The sequence below is a fragment of the Ursus maritimus genome, unplaced genomic scaffold (genome assembly GCF_017311325.1).
Source record: "Ursus maritimus isolate PB19 unplaced genomic scaffold, ASM1731132v1 scaffold_34, whole genome shotgun sequence".
In the NCBI taxonomy this organism is placed as follows: domain Eukaryota; kingdom Metazoa; phylum Chordata; class Mammalia; order Carnivora; family Ursidae; genus Ursus; species Ursus maritimus.
In genome coordinates, this window is record NW_024426008.1 from 17,663,699 (window position 1) to 17,686,393 (window position 22,695).

The 22,695-nt window shown below is 39.2% G+C and overlaps 1 protein-coding gene across 1 annotated transcript in view; it reads right to left on the reverse strand.

Annotated features, from left to right (window-relative positions):
* Window positions 1-22,695, reverse strand: part of CUNH9orf135 (chromosome unknown C9orf135 homolog) — a 77,912-nt gene that overhangs the window by 24,197 nt on the left and 31,020 nt on the right. The window contains exons 3-4 of the mRNA XM_008690945.2: window positions 18,769-18,887; window positions 17,185-17,253 (exon numbers count right to left, since the gene is read on the reverse strand). Of these exons, the coding sequence (XP_008689167.1) occupies window positions 17,185-17,253; window positions 18,769-18,887 (188 nt within the window). The remainder of the gene's footprint in view (window positions 1-17,184; window positions 17,254-18,768; window positions 18,888-22,695) is intronic.

Consider the following 22,695-nt stretch of genomic DNA (forward strand, 5'->3'; position numbering starts at 1 on the left):
GGGGGGGGGGGGGGGTCCTCTCATCTTTCTCTATCTTTGTTTACTCCCTCATTTAAAAAATAATTAACATACAGTGTTAGATTAGTTTCAGATGTGCAATATGATTCAACAATTCTATACATGACTCAGTGCTCCTCACGAGAAGTGTACTCTTCATCCCCCTTCTCTATTTCACTCACCCCCCCCCATTTACCTCCCCCGTAGCCACCACTAGTTTATTCTCTGTATTTAGAAGTCTGGTTTTTTTGTTTGTCTCTTGTTTTCTTTGTTGTTCATTTGTTTTATTTCTTAAACTCCACATATGAATGAAATCATACCTTATTTGTCCTTCTCTGACTGACTTATTTTACTTAGCATTATACCCTTAGGTCCACCGTAGGTATCAACCTTGAGGAAGTTAGTGGGCAAGAAGTGGAGAGAACAGATGAAATAGAGGACAATTTGAGTCTGCTTTTACTCCGGATCCAAGCTAAGCCCTTGCTAAGTTCCCTAGCAGTTTGGAAGCAGTTCTCCCCTTCCATCAAGAACACACCTGAAAACCCAGAGATTTTAGTCTCTGCTTTTACCACCAAGTGGTCATGGGGCCTTCAGCAAGTCATTTAAACCCTTTACATCTTAATTACCCCATCAGTATCTCTTCCATAAATACTTACAGACTAGAAGGATAGATTAATTAATGAGAAATTGGATTCTTTGATTATCTCTGTGCTTTGATTTCCTTGCCTGTACAATTAGGAAGATACCTACTCATAGGACCTTGTATAAATGTTAGGAGGAAACAGATAATAGATAATGCATGTGAAAGTACTTTGAAGGAAATGGAGCACTCTACACATTTCAGCATGAAATACAATGTACTATAGTTACTAAGGACACAAGCTCTGCAGTCACACAGACCAGACATGAGTTTAAAACCCAGCTCTGAGCCCTACAGGAGGTATTACGGGGGGTTCTATAAAAGTAAAAAGGCCCCAAGAGTGATACAAAACAGAAAGTCACAGCCAATACAAACAAAGACTTTACTGACAACATGGCAGAATTAAAAGCATATCTCTCAGTACTCAGCCTGAACATTAATGGTTTAAATTCTTGCTTTAACGCCACAGGGTTGCAGATTGGATAAAAAGAAATGACCCATCCATTTGCTGTCTACAAGAGACTCATTTCGAACCCAAAGATGCATTCAGACTGAGAGTAAGGGGATGGAGTACCATCTTTCACGCAAATGGACCTCAAAAGAAAGCTGGGGTAGCAATTCTCATATCAGATAAATTGGATTTTAAACTACAGACTATAGTTAGAGATGCAGAAGGGCACTATATTATTCTTAAAGGAAGTATTCAACAAGTGGATATGACAATTATAAATATATATGCCCCCAACAGGGGAGCAGCAAGATACACAAGCCAACTCTTAACCAGAATAAAGAGACATATAGATAAAAATACATTAATAGTAGGGGACCTCAACACTCCACTCTCAGAAATAGACAGAACACCCTGGCAAAAACTAAGCAAAGAATCAAAGGCTTTGAATGCCATACTCGACGAGTTGGACCTCTTAGATATATATAGAACACTACACCCCAGAACCAAAGAATACTCATTCTATTCTAATGCCCATGGAACATTTTCAAGAATAGACCATGTTCTGGGACACAAAACAGGTCTCAGCCGATACCAAAAGATTGAAATTATCCCCTGCATATTCTCAGACCACAACGCTCTGAAATTGGAACTCAACCACAAGGAAAAATTTGGAAGAAACTCAAACACTTGGAGACTAAGAACCATCCTGCTCAGGAATGACTCGATAAACCAGGAAATCAAAAATCAAATTAAACAATTTATGGAGACCAATGAGAATGAAAATACAACAGTCCAAAACCTATGGGATACTGCAAAGGCAGTCCTAAGGGGGAAATACATAGCCATCCAAGCCTCACTCAAAAGAATAGAAAAATCTAAAATGCAGTTTTTATATTCTCACCTCAAGAAGCTGGAACAGCAACAGAGGGACAGGCCTAATCCACGCACGAGGAAGCAGTTGACCAAAATTAGAGCTGAAATCAATCAAGCAGAAACCAGAAGTACAGTAGAGCAGATCAACAGGACTAGAAGCTGGTTCTTTGAGAGAATCAATAAAATTGACAGACCACTGGCAAGACTTATCCAAAAGAAAAGAGAAAGGACCCAGATTATTAAAATTATGAATGAAAAAGGAGAGGTCACGACGAACACCATTGAAATTGGAAGGATTATTAGAAATTTTTATCAACAGCTATATGCCAATAAACTAAGCAATCTGGAAGAGATGGAATCCTTCCTGGAAACCTATAAACTACCAAGATTGAAACCGGAAGAAATTGATTCCTTAAACAGGCCAATTAATTATGAAGAAATTGAGTCAGTGATAAACAACCTTCCAAATAACAAAACTCCAGGCCCGGACGGTTTTCCTGGGGAATTCTACCAAACATTCAAAGAAGAAATAATACCTATTCTCCTAAAGCTATTTCAAAAAATAGAAACAGAAGGAAAGCTACCAAACTCATTCTATGAGGCCAATATTACCTTGATCCCCAAACCAGGCAAAGACCCCATCAAAAAGGAGAATTACAGACCGATTTCCCTAATGAATATGGACGCCAAAATCCTCAACAAGATACTTGCTAATAGAATCCAACAGTACATTAAAAGGATTATCCATCACGATCAAGTGGGATTCATACCTGGGATGCAAGCGTGGTTCAATATTCGCAAATCAATCAGCGTGATACATCATATCAACAAGAAAAGACTCAGGAACCATATGATCCTCTCAATCGATGCCGAAAAAGCATTTGACAAAATACAGCATCCTTTCCTGATTAAAACCCTTCAGAGTGTAGGAATAGAAGGTACATTTCTCAATCTCATAAAAGCCATCTATGAAAAGCCTACTGCAAATATTATTCTCAATGGGGAAAAGCTGGAAGCCTTTCCCTTAAGATCAGGAACTCGACAAGGATGCCCACTCTCGCCACTATTATTCAACATAGTACTAGAAGTCCTTGCAACAGCAATCAGACGACAAAAAGGGATCAAAGGTATTCAAATTGGCAAAGAAGAAGTCAAAATGTCTCTCTTTGCAGATGACATGATACTCTATATGGAAAACCCAAAAGAAGCCACTCCCAAACTATTAGAAGTTATAGAGCAATTCAGTAACGTGGCGGGATACAAAATCAATGCTCAGAAATCAGTTGCATTTCTATACACGAATAACGAGACCGAAGAAAGAGAAATTAGGGAATCCATCCCATTTACAATAGCACCAAAAACCATACGTTACCTTGGAATTAACTTAACCAGAGACGTAAAGGACCTATATTCTAGAAACTATAAATCACTCTTGAAAGACATTGAGGAAGACATAAAAAGATGGAAAGATATTCCATGCTCATGGATCGGAAGAATTAACATAGTTAAAATGTCCATGCTACCCAGAGCAATCTACACTTTCAATGCTATCCCGATCAAAATACCAAGGACATTTTTCAAAGAACTGGAACAAACAGTCCTTAAATTTGTATGGAAACAGAAAAGGCCCCGAATCTCCAAGGAACTGTTGAAAAGGAAAAACAAAGCTGGGGGCATCACAATGCCGGATTTCGAGCTGTACTACAAAGCTGTGATCACAAAGACAGCATGGTACTGGCACAAAAACAGACACATAGACCAATGGAACAGAATAGAGAGCCCAGAAATGGACCCTCGGCTCTTTGGGCAACTAATATTTGATAAAGCAGGAAAAAACATCCGGTGGGAAAAAGACAGTCTCTTCAATAAATGGTGCTGGGAAAATTGGACAGCTACATGCAAAAGAATGAAACTTGACCACTCTCTCACACCATACACAAAAATAAACTCCAAATGGATGAAAGACCTCGATGTGAGACAGGAATCCATCAAAATTCTAGAGGAGAACATAGGCAGCAACCTCTACGACATCGGCCAAAGCAACCTTTTTCATGACACATCCCCAAAGGCAAGAGAAACAAAAGATAAAATGAATTTATGGGACTTCATCAAGATTAAAAGTTTCTGCACATCCAAGGAAACAGTCAGAAAAACTAAGAGGCAGCCCACGGAATGGGAGAAGATATTTGCAAATGACACTACAGATAAAGGACTGGTATCCAAGATCTACAAAGAACGTCTCAAACTCAATACACGAGAAACAAATAAACAAATCAAAAAATGGGCAGAAGATATGAACAGACACTTTTCCAATGAAGACATACAAATGGCTAACAGACACATGAAAAAATGTTCAAAATCATTAGCCATCAAGGAAATTCAAATCAAAACCACACTGAGATACCACCTTACGCCAGTTAGAATGGCAAAAATAGACAAGGCAAGAAACAACAATTGTTGGAGAGGATGTGGAGAAAGGGGATCCCTCCTACATTGTTGGTGGGAATGCAAGTTGGTACAGCTACTCTGGAAAACCGTGTGGAGGTCCCTTAAAAAGTTAAAAATTGAGCTACCCTATGATCCAGCCATTGCACTACTGGGTATTTACCCCAAAGATACAGACGTAGTGAAGAGAAGGGCCATATGCACCCCAATGTTCATAGCAGCAATGTCCACAATAGCTAAATCGTGGAAGGAGCCGAGATGCCCTGCAACAGATGACTGGATTAAGAAGTTGTGGTCCATATATACAATGGAATATTACTCAGCAATCAGAAAGAATGAGTTCTCAACATTTGCTACAACATGGACGGCACTGGAGGAGATAATGCTTAGTGAAATAAGTCAAGCAGAAAAAGACAACTATCATATCATTTCTCTCATCTATGGAACATAAGAACTAGAATGATCAGTAGGGGAAGAAAGGGATAAAGAAAGGGGGGTAATCAGAAGGGGGAATGAAACATGAGAGACTATGGACTATGAGAAACAAACTGAGGGCTACAGAGGGGAGGGGGGTGGGGGAATGGGATAGACTGGTGATGGGTAGTAAGGAGGGCACATATTGCATGGTGCACTGGGTGTTATACACAACTAATGAATCATCGAGCCTTACATCGAAAACCGGGGATGTACTGTATGGTGACTAACATAATATAATAAAAAATCATTATTAAAATAAAAATAAATAAATAAATAAATCTTGTCTCCTGAAAAAAAAAAAAAAAAACCCAGCTCTGGTGCTTACTACATAAAGAACTTCTGGGAAGTTACTTTACCTCTCTGAGCCCCTTTTTAATGGAGATAGCTGCAATGTCTATCTCAAAGAATGAGAATTAAATGAAATAAGGCACATAAAGCCCTTGGCTCAGTGCCAGACACATAATATGTGCTCATTAACACAAGAAGAAAAAACAATACTGCAATGATACTAATTAAAGAATGGAAGAACATGGTTCTCTTTGCATTTTAATTGAAATATTCAAGCTGCAAGATGATGAACAGATTGAAAGGGACACAACTGGAGGCAGAGGAACTAGTTAGGACACTTATATTAGCAATTGGATCTGGGTCAGTGACTTGACTCATGCTCAACTATCCACCTGCTATCTGGCATTTGCCCTTCCTCTTACGTTCACTGTCTCAATGAATGGCCCCATTAACCCCCATATGCCTAAAAGCCTGGGAATCAACCTTGAGTCTTCTCTACCCTTATAACTAATCAGTTACCAAGCAGATGTCTATTCTTTTCTCTTAATATATCTAAAATATGAAACCTTCTTTTCCTCCACACCACCATCACTAAAGGTCAAGACCTTATCATGTCTTGCCTTGATTAGTTCAACAGCCTTCTGACTGCAATTCCAGTCATCTACCAGTCTGCTTCTGCTTTTTAAACACAAATGTTATTGTTTCTAACCCATACTTGAAAACCATTCACTCTTGCCTTCATGATAAAGTCCAAACTCCTTAAGATAGCTTTTAAGCCCTGCCTGCTTTGTCCCAAACATCACTCTCCAACTTTAGCTGCTATCACTGAAAACCTGTACTCTGTGAACCAGGCATGCCCATCATGGGTGCCATTCAACATCTGTTCCAACCTTCCTTCTCTCTTGTCTTTCTCTGCCTCTTCACTGTTGCACTTCTTCCTCTCTAAAGCATACTGATGTTGGGAGGCATAGCAAGCCTCTTGACACTATGAGGATGAAAGTTACTAGCAAAATGTGCAGAGAAGAGAGACAAAAAGACCCTGCATCCTTGATGACATCATGTGGGTGCCACACCAGTCTTAACTCCCTCATATTTCACGCCAGCTGACCAAATTCCTTAATTATTCAAGTTGCTATTAGTTAAGTTTTCTGTTACTTTTGGCCAAGTGTATTCCTTACTGATACATGAGTATTAACTGGTCATTTTTCTGTCTCATGAATTAGACGATGACCTACTTCAGAAATGGGGTGTCTTTTATCTCTACATTCTGAATACTTATTGTTCCTAATTCACAGTAGGTGCTCATTATGTTGAAAGAATGAATTCAGACATAGGGAAAAATAAAATTTCCTCAGGCCTAATAATTTTTGCATAAAAGGCTTATATGTAACGTAACTGTGTAAGTGCCAAATATAGAATCAAATTAAATACAGATAGCAACAAAGATTTCTGTAATGCTGGAAAGTTCTTGTTCCTGTGAAATCACTTCTCTAGCTCAAAGATGCATAGTATAGTACTACCCACTGAGACCCACTGAAGACTTTAAGTAATTATAACATTATGAAAACCACATACCCTTCCAACATCATAAAGAGTAATACTAGTAATACAGGCTCATCATTAATGTACAGGAATAAAAGGAAATGTCAGGATCAAACAGAAATTCCATAATATTGACATTTTGAAAATCTTTGCCACTCACTTGTTTTATTGGCTCATCAGTCCCAAAAGTTTGAACTGCTTCTATCCCCAGTGGATTAGCAATGACAAAAATTCACCCATAGGCCAATTAATGGTAGAAGCAGCCAAATAATCACAATAGTTAGAGACATGAAGGTTGCTTCAATTACCAATTGCTGTGGTGTAAAAGTTACTGCTTAAAATTACAACCATTTTCTTATCTCCGATTATTCTGTGGGATGACTGGGCTCAGCTGGGTGGTTTTTTGCTCCATGTGATGTCAATTAAAGCTACAGTCATCCAGGTACTTGACTAGACTGGAATATCCAATATAGCTCATTCTCATGGCTGGCAGGTGGTTTTGTCTGTCGTCTGGGAGCTCAGTTGGAGCTGTCAAACACAGCACCTTGGCTCTCCTCCATGTGTCTTGAGCTTCTCACAGCATGTTGCTAGAGTCCAAGAATCAGAAGGCAGAAACTACCAGTCTCATAAGGTCTGCACTCAGACGTCCCAGAGCATCGCTTCTGCCACATTCCCTTGATCAAAGTGATCACAAGGCCAGCCCGGATTCACAAGACAGGCAAATAACCTCTGCCTCTTGACAGGAGCTGTGGCATGCACGTGCAGAGAAGGAGGGAATTGCTGATGGCTACTTCTGGAGATTAGAGACCAAATAAGTAAATTGAATAAGGCTATCTTCATAGTTTCACCTTGAGGGCCTCACTGAGCATACCTGAATATGCAAATAAACCTGAATGTGAGTTTGGTAGGTGTAACCTGAATGGATATTCTAATGTAGTTAGAGTCTATAAAGACGTACAGGGATGGTCTGAGTCAGCCATCAATCCACTGTGATGCCAAAACTTTAGATCTAAAAAGCACTATACTGAGTGCTTTTGCATAAATTTTCTTATCAAATTATTTGAATTACCCTGCAAGGATAGCAATAAGATAGGTTATTGTTACCCACCATTAAAACACTCCTGTGCCAAGGCACATAAGTCAAGCCAGGACCTGAGCCATACCCCCAAATATTAATAAATAGAAAAGTATCCTACCTACTTAGCCATTTGGTTTCAATGTACATCAGCTAAGGGAGGATACCCTAAATGCAGGAATTATGCAAAGAGCATTAGCATCTAGGTTGACTCTAAAATCATTTCAGCAAATTTGGCCAACTAGAAAAGCCATCATCACTCAGCACCAGCCAAGTCACCCACTCCAGGGAGCCGAGGTGGGTGATATGAGCTCAGGCAGGATTCCTGCCTGACAGGGGAAAAGTACCAAGCCAAGACCAAGATATGTCTTAGGAACCAGTAGCCACATTATTTGAAAAATGGAAAATCTGAATTCAGAAATTTCAAGAGAAGAACCAATACTTCCCATAATGGCTTGGTGCCCAAGGCCTGGCCTGCCTAAATGTAGCAATTAACATCTCCATGTTCACAGTTCCCTTAGTTAACCTATCATTCAGGGAGGCAGCATAGAAGAGTGGCTAAGACCATGAGACAATCTCAGTCAAGATCCTGGCTCATCACTTACCTGCTCTGAGAGTTTAAACATGTTACTTGACTTCTCTGTGCTTTTGTTTTTCCCACCACAGAAGGTAGATAATATAGATGGAACAAAGTCACAGAGTTTTGTAGAAAGTAAATGAGTTAGCATACTTAGAATGGTGCTGGGCACATAATATATACCATATAAGTATTTTTTATTAGTAGTATTAAAGGTGTAAGTTATAGAAACCCAATTCAAACTCAATTAAGAAAAAAAAGGAAGGAAAATAACAGCACATATAAAAAGAATACGATCAGGGGCGCCTGGGTGGCTCAGTTGTTAAGCATCTGCCTTCGGCTCAGGGCGTGATCCTGGCATTCTGGGATTGAGCCCCACACCAGGCTCCTCCGCTGGGAGCCTGCTTCTTCCTCTCCTACTCCCCCCCGCTTGTGTTCCCTCTCTCGCTGGCTGTCTCTCTCACTATCAAATAAATAAATAAAATCTTTAAAAAAAAAAAAAAAAGAATACCATCAGATCTGTCTTTTTCCACACATCAGCTTAGCTTCACTTACAGATAGATGCTCCCCAGCAGAAAGATGCCCTCTGTAACTCACAGACCTGGAAAATGTTAGGGAATCTTGTCCCAAACTTCAATTACTATCCTAGAATGCTTTCTAAGTGGCTTGGCCTGGGTCCTATGGCCCACATGTGGGCTTGTGGGAGGTGGGAGTGAGAATGGGAATCAGCCCATTACATACGGCCCCGCCACGCTACACTGAATGGGAAGCAAAAGGTCCTATAATGACTAAGAAGGGGAATCAAGACTGGGATGCTGGTCTGTCTCACTCCTTTTCCATGGTCTTTTCACCATATCACTCTCCACTTCACATTTTCTTTGTTGTTATCCTCATCACCATCATCATAGGGCATTTTCTTTTCTTTTTTTTCTTTTCTTTTCTTCTCTTCTCTTTTTCTTTTTCTTTTTCTTTTTACTTTTTTTCCCTCCAGAAAAATGTTCAACATCTATCTGGGTGGTATCTTACCAAGAGACAAGCCACCCCATAAATGTCTGAGTAGAAAAAAAAGCAAAGGACTTGCACTGTACTTTGAGAAAAGGAAAAAAAAAGAAAAAAAAAAAAACCTCTTACTATTCATATTCAGTCCCTTTCCTCTGAAGAGTGCCAAAGGTTTTACAGATGCTAAATGCCCCAGTGAGAGAAATAAATTGAAAGAGTTTAAGCCGTGGCCTGAACTCGCTATGGCTACTGTGAAGTAATCACTCCACACACATATGGATAAGTGCTCTACACCAACAATGAAAACTTAACTGCCTGAACTACTTTTTGGCCTCATTTAACTTGTCCATTTATGTGACTACAGATGCCTTTCTCCTTAGAACCATAACATTTTAGAGCAGGAAAGGACTTTACAGATCATTTGGTTCAATCCCCTCATTTTGCAGATGGAAACAACTGGAACCCAGAGAGGCTTATTAGACAGCACAAGGTCACATAGCAGGTTCAGTGCAGGTTCAGAAGTAGAACCCATGTTTCTTATTTTCTCATACCATGTCTTTCCTAAAAAACCACACTAAGTCCAAATAGCTGCCCCATGGTCCAAAACACTATTAATTTCTTTCTTTTCCAGTCATGTGAATCACATAAGAGCTTAGATGACTTCTGGAAACAAGAAACATTTATGATAAAATTTTGACAATCTACACTAATCACTACCACCGGGAGATGATGAAATTTGGTAAAAATGACGAGACACAGTAGTTACAGCTGTCCTTGTAAGAGGTCTACTTTTCATACTTCTCCATCCTTCGGTTGGTAGTCAGCACTTCTTGGCTGCCCTCAAACTGACACAGGCTCCCATGGGCATGCTTCTTACCCAGCCCATATTCTATGCCAGAGTTGGCTTTTCCCTGTAAAAAAAAACCTAGCTTTTCCTGTGAGCCACTATCCCAGGACCATGCATGGTTACATATGCATATTTAAATAAGGGCTTCTGAGAAATAAGGCCTTAAAATTATATTTATACTAAATCTCATTTACGAAATTGGACCTGCTTGATAAAGCTTTTGTTGTTTGTTTCGATTGTTCGGTTGTTTTGGTTTCTGGTTGGTTGACTGTTTAATGGTCACAGATGTGGTCCAAATACTATACATGGAAAACCTTACTTCTTAGAATGCATCAGCTACAACTGTCTGTTCCTATGGGCAATCATAAAATGATTTTGTATAAGATAAGATAATCATGTATCCAGGGCCTTCTGATCATCAGTGAGTTCACTTTCCATAAAGAGCTTCCAAATTAAGTGAAAGTTGCTTCAGAATTCTCAAGAACAAGATAGGAGGGCAAAGCAAGCCTCTTAACTTACTAATTAGATTCATCTTCTTATCCACATTTCCTATGTGCCTTAAAGGAAATGTGTCTCTCATTAAGTTTCTGTGCCTTTAAGGATTCTATCCATGTAGTAAAAGGATCCATGTCAGAGATGCCACACACATGCAACTGTCCCCATCTGAGACCGGAAGAACACTGTTGATGGCTAAGGTCTTTGGGCCTCCCTCTCCCTCCTTCCATCACTGGTCACTGTTAATTCCTTGGAAACTCACTGAAAGAAATATAACCAACTCTCAAGAGAAACAGTAACTCTAGTTCTAGAGAAGCTCAATCTAGCCTCAATGTATGTAAATTTCAATTTTCAAAATTAAGTCATTGATATCACTTTTAGTATCAACCTTACTGCTCCCTGTATTACAATTTTTAAAAACTTATCTCAGTCGGGGTGCCTGGGTGGCTCAGTCTGTTAAGTGTCTGACTCTTGATTTTGGATCAGGTCATGACTTCAGGGTTGTGTGGGGGTGGAGCTTGTTTTGGATTCTCTGCCCTTCCCTTCCCCTTTGCGCTCTTTCTCTTTTGCTCTCTAAAAGAAAAAAAAAATTATCTCAGTCTGTGACATACATGGAAGGAATTATCCACAAAGTCCTTTTCTCTGGTTAAGGTCAGGAGTGATAAGTGGTGTCCAAACACTCTAGTTCTGATTTTCAGTATGTTCCAGAGATGTTTGTTGCCAGTTTAAGTAGGAAAGGTGTGTGTCTTCTTCACATTGGTCCAAAATAAAGTGGGTTGGCTATCAGTTAAGTTGTGAGAAAAGAAAGAGACTGTCAAATGCCATCACAATATAATGGATGTTATCTAAAAATTAAGATAAATGCATCTGACTAATGTCTCCTTAATAACAAAGCTATTCCTATATTCTGATTTTTTTTTCTTTTTTGTTAAGAGGTAACTAGAAGTTTAAATTTACATTATGATTACAGCCTTTCTTTTATAAGTTGAAGCACATTACTTTGGTCCATTGAGCAAACTCATTCTTATTCATTGCCTTTTAAAGTTGACATTTAACTTCCACAGCTGTACAGTTGGCAAGAAGCAAAAGAATTTTTAATATTAAAGAGAGAAGATTCTAAAACATCACAGCATTCTATGGTATGGAACACACTGTAATTAGTATACATTAACTGAAAGACGAAATTACATACGGTATTAGTGAAGGACAGTTGCTCATTTATTTATTTCCGTGCTAATAATCAAATAAGACAAACAAGTAATTCAGCAATTCAAACTAATAAGGACTGGTTTTCTAAAAGATTATGTCTTCTAATGCATTCACCAGAATAGAACTCAGAACAACTTTTGGTTCTACAGGTCTTGAAGCCCTAAATCAAATAAGCTAGGAAACAGCAATATCTCTCTTCCATTAGAATCTTCTATTCCAGGGCACTTGGCTGGCTCAGTCAATTAAGCATCTGCTTTCAGCTCAGGTCATGATGCTAGGGTCCTGGGATCGAGTCCCCCTTCGGGCTCCCTGCTCATCGGGGAGCCTGCTTCTCTCTCTTCCTCTCCCCCTCCACTCGTTCTCTCTCTCTCTCTTTCTCTCTCTCTTGCAAAAATAAATAAAAATACTTTTAAAAAATTTTTCTGTTCCACATTAGAAATAATCCATTTGTTCAAAAAACAATAACTGTGCAGTGGCTATAGACGCTGGGGATAGAGCTGTGACAGTTTTGCCCTTTAGAGCATTGAGTTTAGCAAGAAAGACAAACAGGAATGCAAGTAATCGCAACCAAGATGAATAGCATTAGGATGAAAGAAGCATACAGCGTCATGGACACCCACAGGGGACCTACCAAGTCATGGGGGCTGGGAGTGACAGTAGCAAGGGAAGGTCCTCTGAAGGAGGTGACATTTCAGATGAGACTTGACAACTTCACAGTCAAGATTAAAGGTACACACTGCACTTTGCTTCTTCAAAAAGCTCCACTAAAACCATATTAAAGAGGCTTTAAAAAATTAATCTACAAGAATAAGGAGAATAGGAAAAGGAACAAGAGAAACAAATTTTGGAAGCTTGAGAGAAGATGAATAAGTGGTCTCTGACTTAGCAGAAAGCTGAATAAATTCTAAATCAGCAAGGGAGGATTGGGTTAGAGCTGCTTGAGAAGCTGTTAGAGCTCCAGGCCCTTCTGCCATTCCCCATTGCTGGGTAACTGCCCCTCTTCTCTTCCAGCAGGAAGCTAGAAATGTATTCTCTAGAAAGGGTAAAAGAGAAAGTCATTGATCAACAACATGGTTCAGTGACCATACATAATGGAAGATTAATATTGATGTCCCAGCAAAATACCCTGATCACTTCAAGAACACAGGCACCAGCAGTTCACCTGTCAGATGGTCAAGTAAGGGCACTTCCTCGGGGAATCTGACCAGCCCAAGAGGAAAGACTACTGACACCAGGGCTTCTGGGGGGAAAAACAAAAACAAAAAGCAGACCCACCTAGATCTCTCCAGTAAAGCTCCAAGTCAGTAAGCTTCACTCTCAGGCTGTTAATCATGAGCAGAAAAGCAAGGACTGATTATCAGGTATCTCAAGAAAGCTTCGTGTTGCATGGTGCACTGGGTGTTATATGCAACTAATGAAGCATCGAGCTTTACATCGGAAACCAGGGATGTACTGTATGGTGACTAACATAATATAATAAAAAAACATTAAAATAAAATGAAATAAATAAATAAATAAATAAATAAATAAATAAAAGAAAGTGGATTAGTGTTTGCCTAGGGCTGGGGGTGAGAATGAGGAGGGTCTCTAGTAAGCATAAAGTTCTTTTGGGGTGATAGAATTGTTCTAAAATTAGATTTTGGTGATGGTTGCAAAATTCTGCAAATATGCTAAAAATCATTGAATTGTACACTTAAAATTGGTGAATTTTATGGTATTTAAATTATACTTCAATAAAGCTGTTAATTTTTTAAAGTAAAAAAAAAAAAGAAAGCTTCTAGCATGTAAGACAGATACCATATGCTAAAATAACAAACAAAAAAAGCATTTTAGAGGAAATAGAGACTATACATGGAGAAAAAAAATTTAAGGAAAACAATTATTAACATCCCTAGATAGATAAGATACTAAGGTCATGAAATTAAAAAAGGATCTTACAAAAACAGATTTAAAAAAAAACTCAACAGTAGGGTTGAAGAAAGAGAGTAGATAGTAAAGCAAAAATAAAACAGAAAGACAAGAAAATTAGAGGACCAGGCCAAGCAATTCAACATCCAAATAAAGGATTTCCAAAAAGAAAGAACACAAAAACTGGAAGGTATAAATCATCAATGAAGTAAATTAAGAACACTTCCCTGAATTGATAGATAGGAGTTTCTAGACAGCACTTATCATGTACACATCAATTACTGTTTTAATTATCTTATGTATATTAACTTGCTTAATCATCACGGCGACCCCCGAACACATATGCCTTTATAATTATCATTTTATGAATGAAGAAACTGAGGTACAAAATGGTAGGTAACTTGCCCAAGATCACATAGCTGGTAAGTGGCAGCGCCAGGATTTGAAGGCAGGTAACATAGCCCTGGAACCCGCTACGAAATACCACCACGCAGGAGGGAGCACCACTGCAAAATTTCAGAATATGCTGCAGACAGTTCTATATGATCTTTTCAAAACAGGGGTAGCTATTTTTTCCTTAGTGCATACAGAGCCTCATCCTCGACCAAGAACCCAGGGAGAACTCCATGCGGACTCCTGTTCCCACCTCCACACACAACGTTCTTCCCTCCAATACCTTGTCCTACAAATTTGAGTCACATCAGAAGCTCTAAATTCCTATTCCTAATTCCCAGCTCCACAAGAATACTGCTCTAAACTTGGGCTCACCTCTCTGCACCAAAGCTGAACGAAGTATCCTCAGAGAGTAAGTCAGAAGAGAATGAGACACTCCCCTCTCATTTCAAGGAGCACTGAGCCACACAGCTGCTACCCAATGACTGACAACAGTTGCCTACCACATTTTGCCCTGTTCTAGAATTATGCATGGCAGGATAGTAAGTCTGAAACCAGTCCTTGTGTGCCTGAAGATATCTTTATTTGACCCTCCCATTTCAATAGTTCCAGGTTCATAATTCTTTTCCTTCAACACTTCAGTGTTATACCCTTGCAATCCAGTGTTGCTGTTGGAAGGTGAACATCAACTTGACTTTTATTATTTTCCCTATTTTTGCAACTGTTTCCTTTATTCCCCCAAATAATACAGCTTTAAATTCCTGTTCCACTTGTTCTATCAGGTTTGCTTCCTCTATAGGTTGCCTATGTCCTGTCATTCTTCATGATACTTTTATTCTTTAGATGTGTCATGATATTTTTTAACTGGGACTTCATCAGTATCATTCCTGAGACCATCGGTTACCTCTGCTTTGATGACTACAAAGGTGGCCCATTGAAAAGAGAGGGTCAGCGGTGTCTTCGCTGTGAGGGAGGGAGATAAAGTGCTTCTACTGCAGATCTCTGGGCTCAACTGCACTTGTTTTCCTTGGCATTTCTTTCTCCTTTAGATGCGCTGCTTAGTTCCTCTGTATCCAAGACTGCTTTCTTGAACTAGAGTTGGAAGAAACAACTCTGAGCCCTACTGGCCATCTGTGGCTGGCATTACGGATTTCAACACTGAGATCAGAGTTTCAGGGAGGTAGACTGTTGATATCAAATCATCTATTAGGTAGGGCCCTGGTGTCTCGTTTTCTGTGCTGGACTGAAAACAGCATGCAAAGTCAATGCAGAAAAATCTAACTTGGAGTATGTAACTCCATGTTTGCAAGCACAATATACAAGATTCATTCAGCTCCCATCTAAGCCTGGCCAACTGAGATCACAGCTCCCACCCTGGACTGGCCCAAGACTCCATCCAGAGACTTCAACTTTTGTCTTCTCTCTTCTTCCCCTTTCCTGTCTCCCAGCCCTCTCCTCCACTAACCCATCATTTTCTTTAGAGTTTCTCAAAGTTTTGATACAGTTTTCAAGTCTGCCTCTGGATTCATTCTGCCTTTCCATGTCTTTGCTGAAATTTCCAGATTTCAGGGCAGGGAAGGGAGCCAGTGGAATGTTTTTAGCTCATCACTTTCATGGAAGCCAGAAGTCCACCCTCCTCAGGGATCATTCTGGGGAAACTCCCTGTGGATCTTTGAGCCCACTTGGATACGCTACAGCCGGCTGTGGGAGACATAGGCCAGGCCAGCCTCATAGGAGGGATCAGTGTTAGGATCTGCACTGTTAGAGCCCCTGGCCAGAATTACAAATGACTGTGAAATGGGGTGGGACATTATCATTTAGGACACTTCCCACCCTAACCCCAGGCAGACTGCAAAGTAGCTTAGTTCTAATGCCAGACATTTCTCAAACGAAGCAAAACATCAAAATTTCTGGTAATGATGACATGTATCCATATCTACATAATACACAACCCAATACTTAGAATTTCATCATGCTTGTAAGTACCCATATTTCCATATCACTTATCTATATATCAGTACAGAAATTATGAAAGTTTGTCTTCTTTAGAAAGATGAATGGAAGACAAATTTCTTTTCTACAGTAACAAGCCATGCTGCCCCCAAATAAATATATTTCTTTAATCAGCAAAAAATAGCAGTGCCCTGCTCTATAGTCAACTCTCATTACTCATAGTAATGTTCTATAAAGGCACCACAAACACTGAATTAGCAAATACTGAACCACTGCTCTTAGGGGAAACATGGGGGTAGGATCCTGAGAGCCTCTGCTCACAACATTTTCATCAAACAACCAGTACGTAACCTGGTTTTATGTGTGTCTCTGTTTAATATATATTGTTATTCATTAACAATGAACATGGCCAACAGCATTATAACTCATGCCTGAAGTAAGCTTATCCAACACATCTATTTTCTCCATAAGTCACATCACAGTCTTCTTGTGCTTGTGACATTAGACAGCGCTTTAACATTATACTTGCAAGCCATTTCAGACAGCAAAATCACCAACAAAAAGCACACAAAAAATGCAAAAATCATGGCACAAGTAGACCGTGAGAAGGACACTTGGCGCACAGTATGAGCGCTGAAATGAGAAGGCAGAGCTGTGCTTTGTCCCACCTCAGCCAGAAATGTGCACATCGGGTGGCTCAAGCTTTTCACCACCCTATGCATATCATGAATGACTCAACCCTGAGTACTGATTTTGGGGTTACAAATAAATGTTAGCAAGCAGGAGAATTTGCAAATATGGAATCTTGAGTAATGAGGATTGATGATATTATTAGTATTTGCATACTGATGGGGGAAAAAAACCCTTTTGTTAAAGGAAAGGAGTCTGTAAAATGCCATGTAAAGGGTATTTTGTTGGCCTTGGTATGCTCCTCACCCTCTCACTTTCACAAACAAACCTCTTGATTAATTAAGAAATGTTTTGTGCAATCTGCAGCCATTTAGGATCTACTAACATTTTATGCCGATCTGGTGGGTGTCTAGTAAAGAGAGCTCCAAAGCCTGTAGCAGGTAATCCAGTGTCCCTGGAAACAAGAAAACAATTTTAAGAAAACATGTCACACTGACATTTATAAACTTTCAAAGCCATACAAAACTAATTTGGGGCTGAATTTTTTATCCTTTTTCTAAGTTTTCATTTATTATTTTAATTCCAGTGTGGTTAACATAGAGTGTTACATCAATTTCAGGCATAGAATATAGTGATTCAACAGTCCCATATAAAGTAGTACTATTTAGGCTGCAATTGGCTAATGATCTAGTTATTCAGGCGGCTAAGACAGAGAGTGATAGTAGTAAAAGTATGGCTTTAAGTAGGACTAATCAAATAAATAATGTTGCTTGGTATTGAGAAATGGCTTGTGGTTTTTATATTAATAATTGTTGTAATAAAATTGATAGTACCTATAAATTGAGGATATACCTGGTTAAATGTGTGGAGAAACACAGGTCAACAGAAGCTTCTGCGTGAACCAGGTTACCAGCTGGAGGTAGGTACAGTTCAACTCGCTCAAGCAATAACAAGTCAAACACCTGCTTCAACTGCTGTTTATGTGAGCAAGAATAACCGTGACGGTGGGAGTAGTCAGAAACTGATTTACTTGAGAAAATGCTGTATCAGAAGCATCAGTTATTAATGGGATTGATCAGTTTCTGAATCGTCCCTCCAATTATAACTTGTATAACCATGAAGAAAATTATTACAAATGCATGGGGGGTTACAGCCGGGGCTGAATTTTTATGATAGTCTCTTAAAGGTTATTCATGTTGGCAACTTTCATGCACTTTGCAAAATAAAATGTCCCAACAAGTAAATGAAAAATTCAGCATTTTGTCATTGTTTTGACTGCATTTCTCAACAATTACAACATAAGACAAGATCTATGGAAAGACTTTTTCATGGAAAGACACGATGCCAAGCTGCAGGACTACGTATCTATGAGCAAGAAACAGTTCCTACTCTCAAAGAACTATTTCAGGGGAAACACACATACATATAATTAACTAGAATGCAAGTCCACCCGTTGTGCAGAACATAAACAAAATGCTCAGAAGGCAAGAATATAAGAGCAATTAATCCTGATCAATGACAGCTTACCTAATTCTTACTGCTTGTCAAGCAATATTTCTAGGTATATTTCATACTTGTTTTCACCTAAACTTCAGGGCAACCTATGAAGTAGGTACTTTTATAATTCCCATTTTATAGGTTATATTATAGACACTATTTCACAAGTAAATTGTGGAATTGGTGTTCAAAACTAAATAGTCAGAACACTGACCAGAAAAAAATGCATAAAGAGGAAGTAACATTTTAGCTGGACCCAGAATAGGTAATGCTGCTTGGCAAACAATTGAGGGAAAGAGAATTCCAGACAGAGGGAATGGCATGAACAGAAAGCACAGAAGCTTGAGATATGTTCACTATGATTGATGTGTTCCTGTAACGTGTAGCTGGGGCCGCTACACCTCCTCACTACTCATACAAATCCTTTCCTGCATGTGTATGTTCTGTAAGCAAAGGAAAGTAGTAAGAATACCTTTCAATAATCCCAGAGCTCATTGTTTCATCATTCAATAAAGCCTTTCTCTTTATTTTAGCCAATTCTCTGTTTAAATAAACTTGTGCCATTTGTTCATGTGCTTCTGATATCCAAATCTGGAAAAATGGAAGCCTCATATAAGAAAAACAGATACATTGCCAAAAATGGTTAGTTACTAAAATATTTTTGTTGAAGTACATTCTGATATTAATTATTGATACTGTTGACATTAAAAACTAAGTACTATCTCATAGCAGTTCAACTATTTCATCCTAAATATATGAAAATGGCAATTCCTTATGACGTGTTATTAGAAAATAAATAATCAAATTGGTTGTTTCTATGAAATGCATTCAACTTAATACTAACTTTACATGTTTTTTACTTTCTTCTCAAAGTTAGTATATTTTAATTTCCCTAAGTAAGAAAATGTTTGTAGCAATCACTTTGTAAATCACATCGTACTCAGATACCAGCAGCACCACCACCACCATCCCTTCTCCATTAGAGGATTACTCAATAAATTATCAAGCAATTATTACAAGAAAGACATGAAAATTGTAAGATGTACTCAAATCAACTGAAGAAGCATCATGAGTAGTATTTAGGGAATCTAACAAACAAAAATGGATGCTGAGGATTCAATATTTCTTTCCATTCCAAACTCTAGAAGATCGTGAATGTGAAGGTTCACAGCAGAGAAGCAGAACTCACCACTACCAAGAGAACCCACGACTTTCTTCAAACCTGAAGACATCCAATGAACCCCTAGGTCACATTAATTGCACCAGATTTTGAAAGAAAGAAAGAAAGAAAGAAAGAAAGAAAGAAAGAAAGAAAGAAAATCCTCTGTTTAGATATTTGGAGACTTCAACTGCAAGAGTATCATAGCTATAGTCAAACACCTTTGGTCCACTTTGGGTTGGTATAATAAAGCTCTGCTATGACTAGGAAACTATCCTACTCAAAGCAATTTTAACTATAGTCTCTGGCCCTGGTTCCCTGGTCTACCCCATGGCTCTATAGACCTTTGGCTTCTCTGACCACTACTCTCGAAGACTTCAACCTCCTGAATCACCAGCCACACAGCCCAATTTCCCAGCTTTGACTCCTATACCCTTTTGCTCAACTACTCTTCCTCATAGAGTCCCAGGTTCACAGGTCAATGGTAAGAGATACTGTATTGAGCTTCATATTATACACTTTAACAAAAATAAGACCTTTCTTTTGGGAAAAAAAATTACTAGGCACCATTTTGTTTTCATGTGCAAGGCTGACCCAAAGGCACCTGTCAGTGCCTTCCACAGGCTAATCCCAACAGAAAGCCAGAGGGCAAGGAAGATCACTGAAGCTGTCCATAAAGGTCAGCCTCTGTGGCAGAGTAGGGTTGAGAAGGAGGGAAAGTAGATCTGAAGGGAGAAAGGAAAAACACTTGGCATAGTTTATCTTCATTTTAAGGAAGGAAAAACTGAGGCTGAAACAGAATAAGCAAGGCCCAGGTAAACCAGCGAGAAAGTAGAAGTTCTACAATTCAAAACATGCAGCCTGACTTATTCATTCATCGATCCACATCTGTGAAGTGCCAGGCTAGTGTAGTAGACAAACTCCAGAAGCTCGACTGACTACAGCTTAGTGAGTTGCAGTAAATCATGGGGATAATGGTAATGACAAGAGCACACAGCTAGACACTATTCTAAATGTCTTCACATTAAGTATTCATGAAAACTCTACTATTCCCACTTCACACCCGAGGAAATAAAGACGTGGAAAGTTTCAGACTCTTGATCAAAGTTACAACCTAGTAAGGGGTGGAGCCAAGAATGAAAGAGAAGCCATCTGTCTCCAGCACCCACTCTTAACCTCTATTTCCTGTATCAGGGGCAAATGCTGTCCTTCAATTTTAGACCTCCCATCTTCATCAGTATTAGAACTCCAAAATTTTAGGTGGGGACCTGATGTTTCAGACTACATTTTCCAGTTCCTTTATTTAAAAAAAAAAAAAGTTTAAAGTTTTTATTTAAATTCCAGTTAGTTAACATATGTTGTAATATTAGTTTCAAGTGTACAATATAGTGATTCAATACTTCCATACAACACCTGGTGCTCATCACAGCAAGTGCACTCTAGTCTCCTTCATACTTAAATATGACCAGTGACTGGTTCTGAACAATGAGGCATAAATGGAAGTAATTTATTCAACCTCCAGGAAAGGTCCCGCTTCTTTTTTCCTTTTCCTCCTGCGTGAAATGTGGACATAATGACAGGTTTCTGGCAGCCATCTTGGGCTCTGCACAGGGATGGAGGGTAGAAAGCTAGGAGTAGGTTTCTGACAAACTTCCATACCAGTCCTGACCAGTTATCATCCAGACTTTTTACATAAAAGAATAAAACCTTATGTGAACAGCCACTGTTGATTTGTGGTTTCTGTTGCATGTGGGCAAACCAAATCCTACACCATTTTAATGTGAAAAATCACTTTGGTCTAGAAATGTTCATAACCTGACATAAGGGTGGGTAATTTATAAAAGCACTACCATATGTTTAAAAGTCTTTTACTTGCAGGATAATCACTAAAATTTCCATTAAATTTGCATAATAAGATCTCGCTTGAGTCAAATGGTAATATAAAATATATCTAATGTATGTTTAGGAAGTTCACTTCATAACATCATTCTTATTCCCCATTTTCCTGAGTATCAATTTTTCTCAAAGTCCCAACTTCTAATCTTGCAAGATGAACTCTTCCTATATGTGTGGCATTTAAGAAATCCCAGTAGTAGAACAGTAACTTTTAACTGGGTAACTGGTACAGGGAAAGAGAAAGTCATTTATAATTTCCCCTCAAGTTCCACATTTGAGGGTAACCAGACTCTTTCTGCTGAGGGTAACTTAACACCCAGAAGAATCTCTCTTGGAAAGATTCATTTTAGTTGATCACTAACTGACATTTCTTTCTTTTTTTTTTTTTTTAAGATTTTTTTTATTTATTTGACAGAGATAGAGACAGCCAGCGAGAGAGGGAACACAAGCAGGGGGAGTGGGAGAGGAAGAAGCAGGCTCATAGCAGAAGAGCCTGATGTGGGGCTCGATCCCAGATCGCTGGGATGACACCCTGAGCCGAAGGCAGACGCTTAACCGCTGTGCCACCCAGGCGCCCCTGACATTTCTTTCTTATGTTGCTTATAGGGTCCCCAGAAAGCAGACTCCTCTGACCCATACTTTAGGAAGCGCAGGTACTTTCCAAGTCAAGTTCCCTGTGTGATGCCACAGGCTGCTTCAGGAATAAGTCTGACCTCACTCAACCAAGTTCCCCAACTTCAGGGTAACAGTTACTCAAATTCCCTGCCGCCAGATATCCTTGAGGCCCCACACTACAGCAGGACGTAGCTTATCCCATGGGAAACGAGGGGTGGAACTCAGAATGTAAATTCTCTCTAAAGGACTCTTCCAAATTCCAAATACTCTCAGCCAGGTCTCTTCAATTTCAACCTTTTCTTTCTTTTTTTTAATCTTCAAGGTGGATGAGAGACCAAGAGGCTCGGAATCAGTTACTGCCCAAATGCTTCGCATGTTCTATGTGACAGATGTGGGGCCTCACTTCGGAATAAGGAACTTGGCATCTATCATCTCAGATCTTCAGTCATAACTGAAGAGTTTTATTTTACCCTCTTAAGTAGCACTTCCCCTACCAACTGCAGCTTTTCTGTACCATTGCCAAAAGGTCGTCATCATCGACAAGCAGTATAGAGACTTCGTAAAAAGTCTTTATCTTTAAAAAAGGATGACTCTTATTTCTCAGCAGTTTTGCTCTTAGAAATTCTGGCTGTTTTCATGTCTAGGAGAACTCAGTAGTAGTTCCACACAGAGATTATTTAAAGGATCTCAGACAATCAGTGAGGCTTGCTCCCCATCATTATTTTGAAC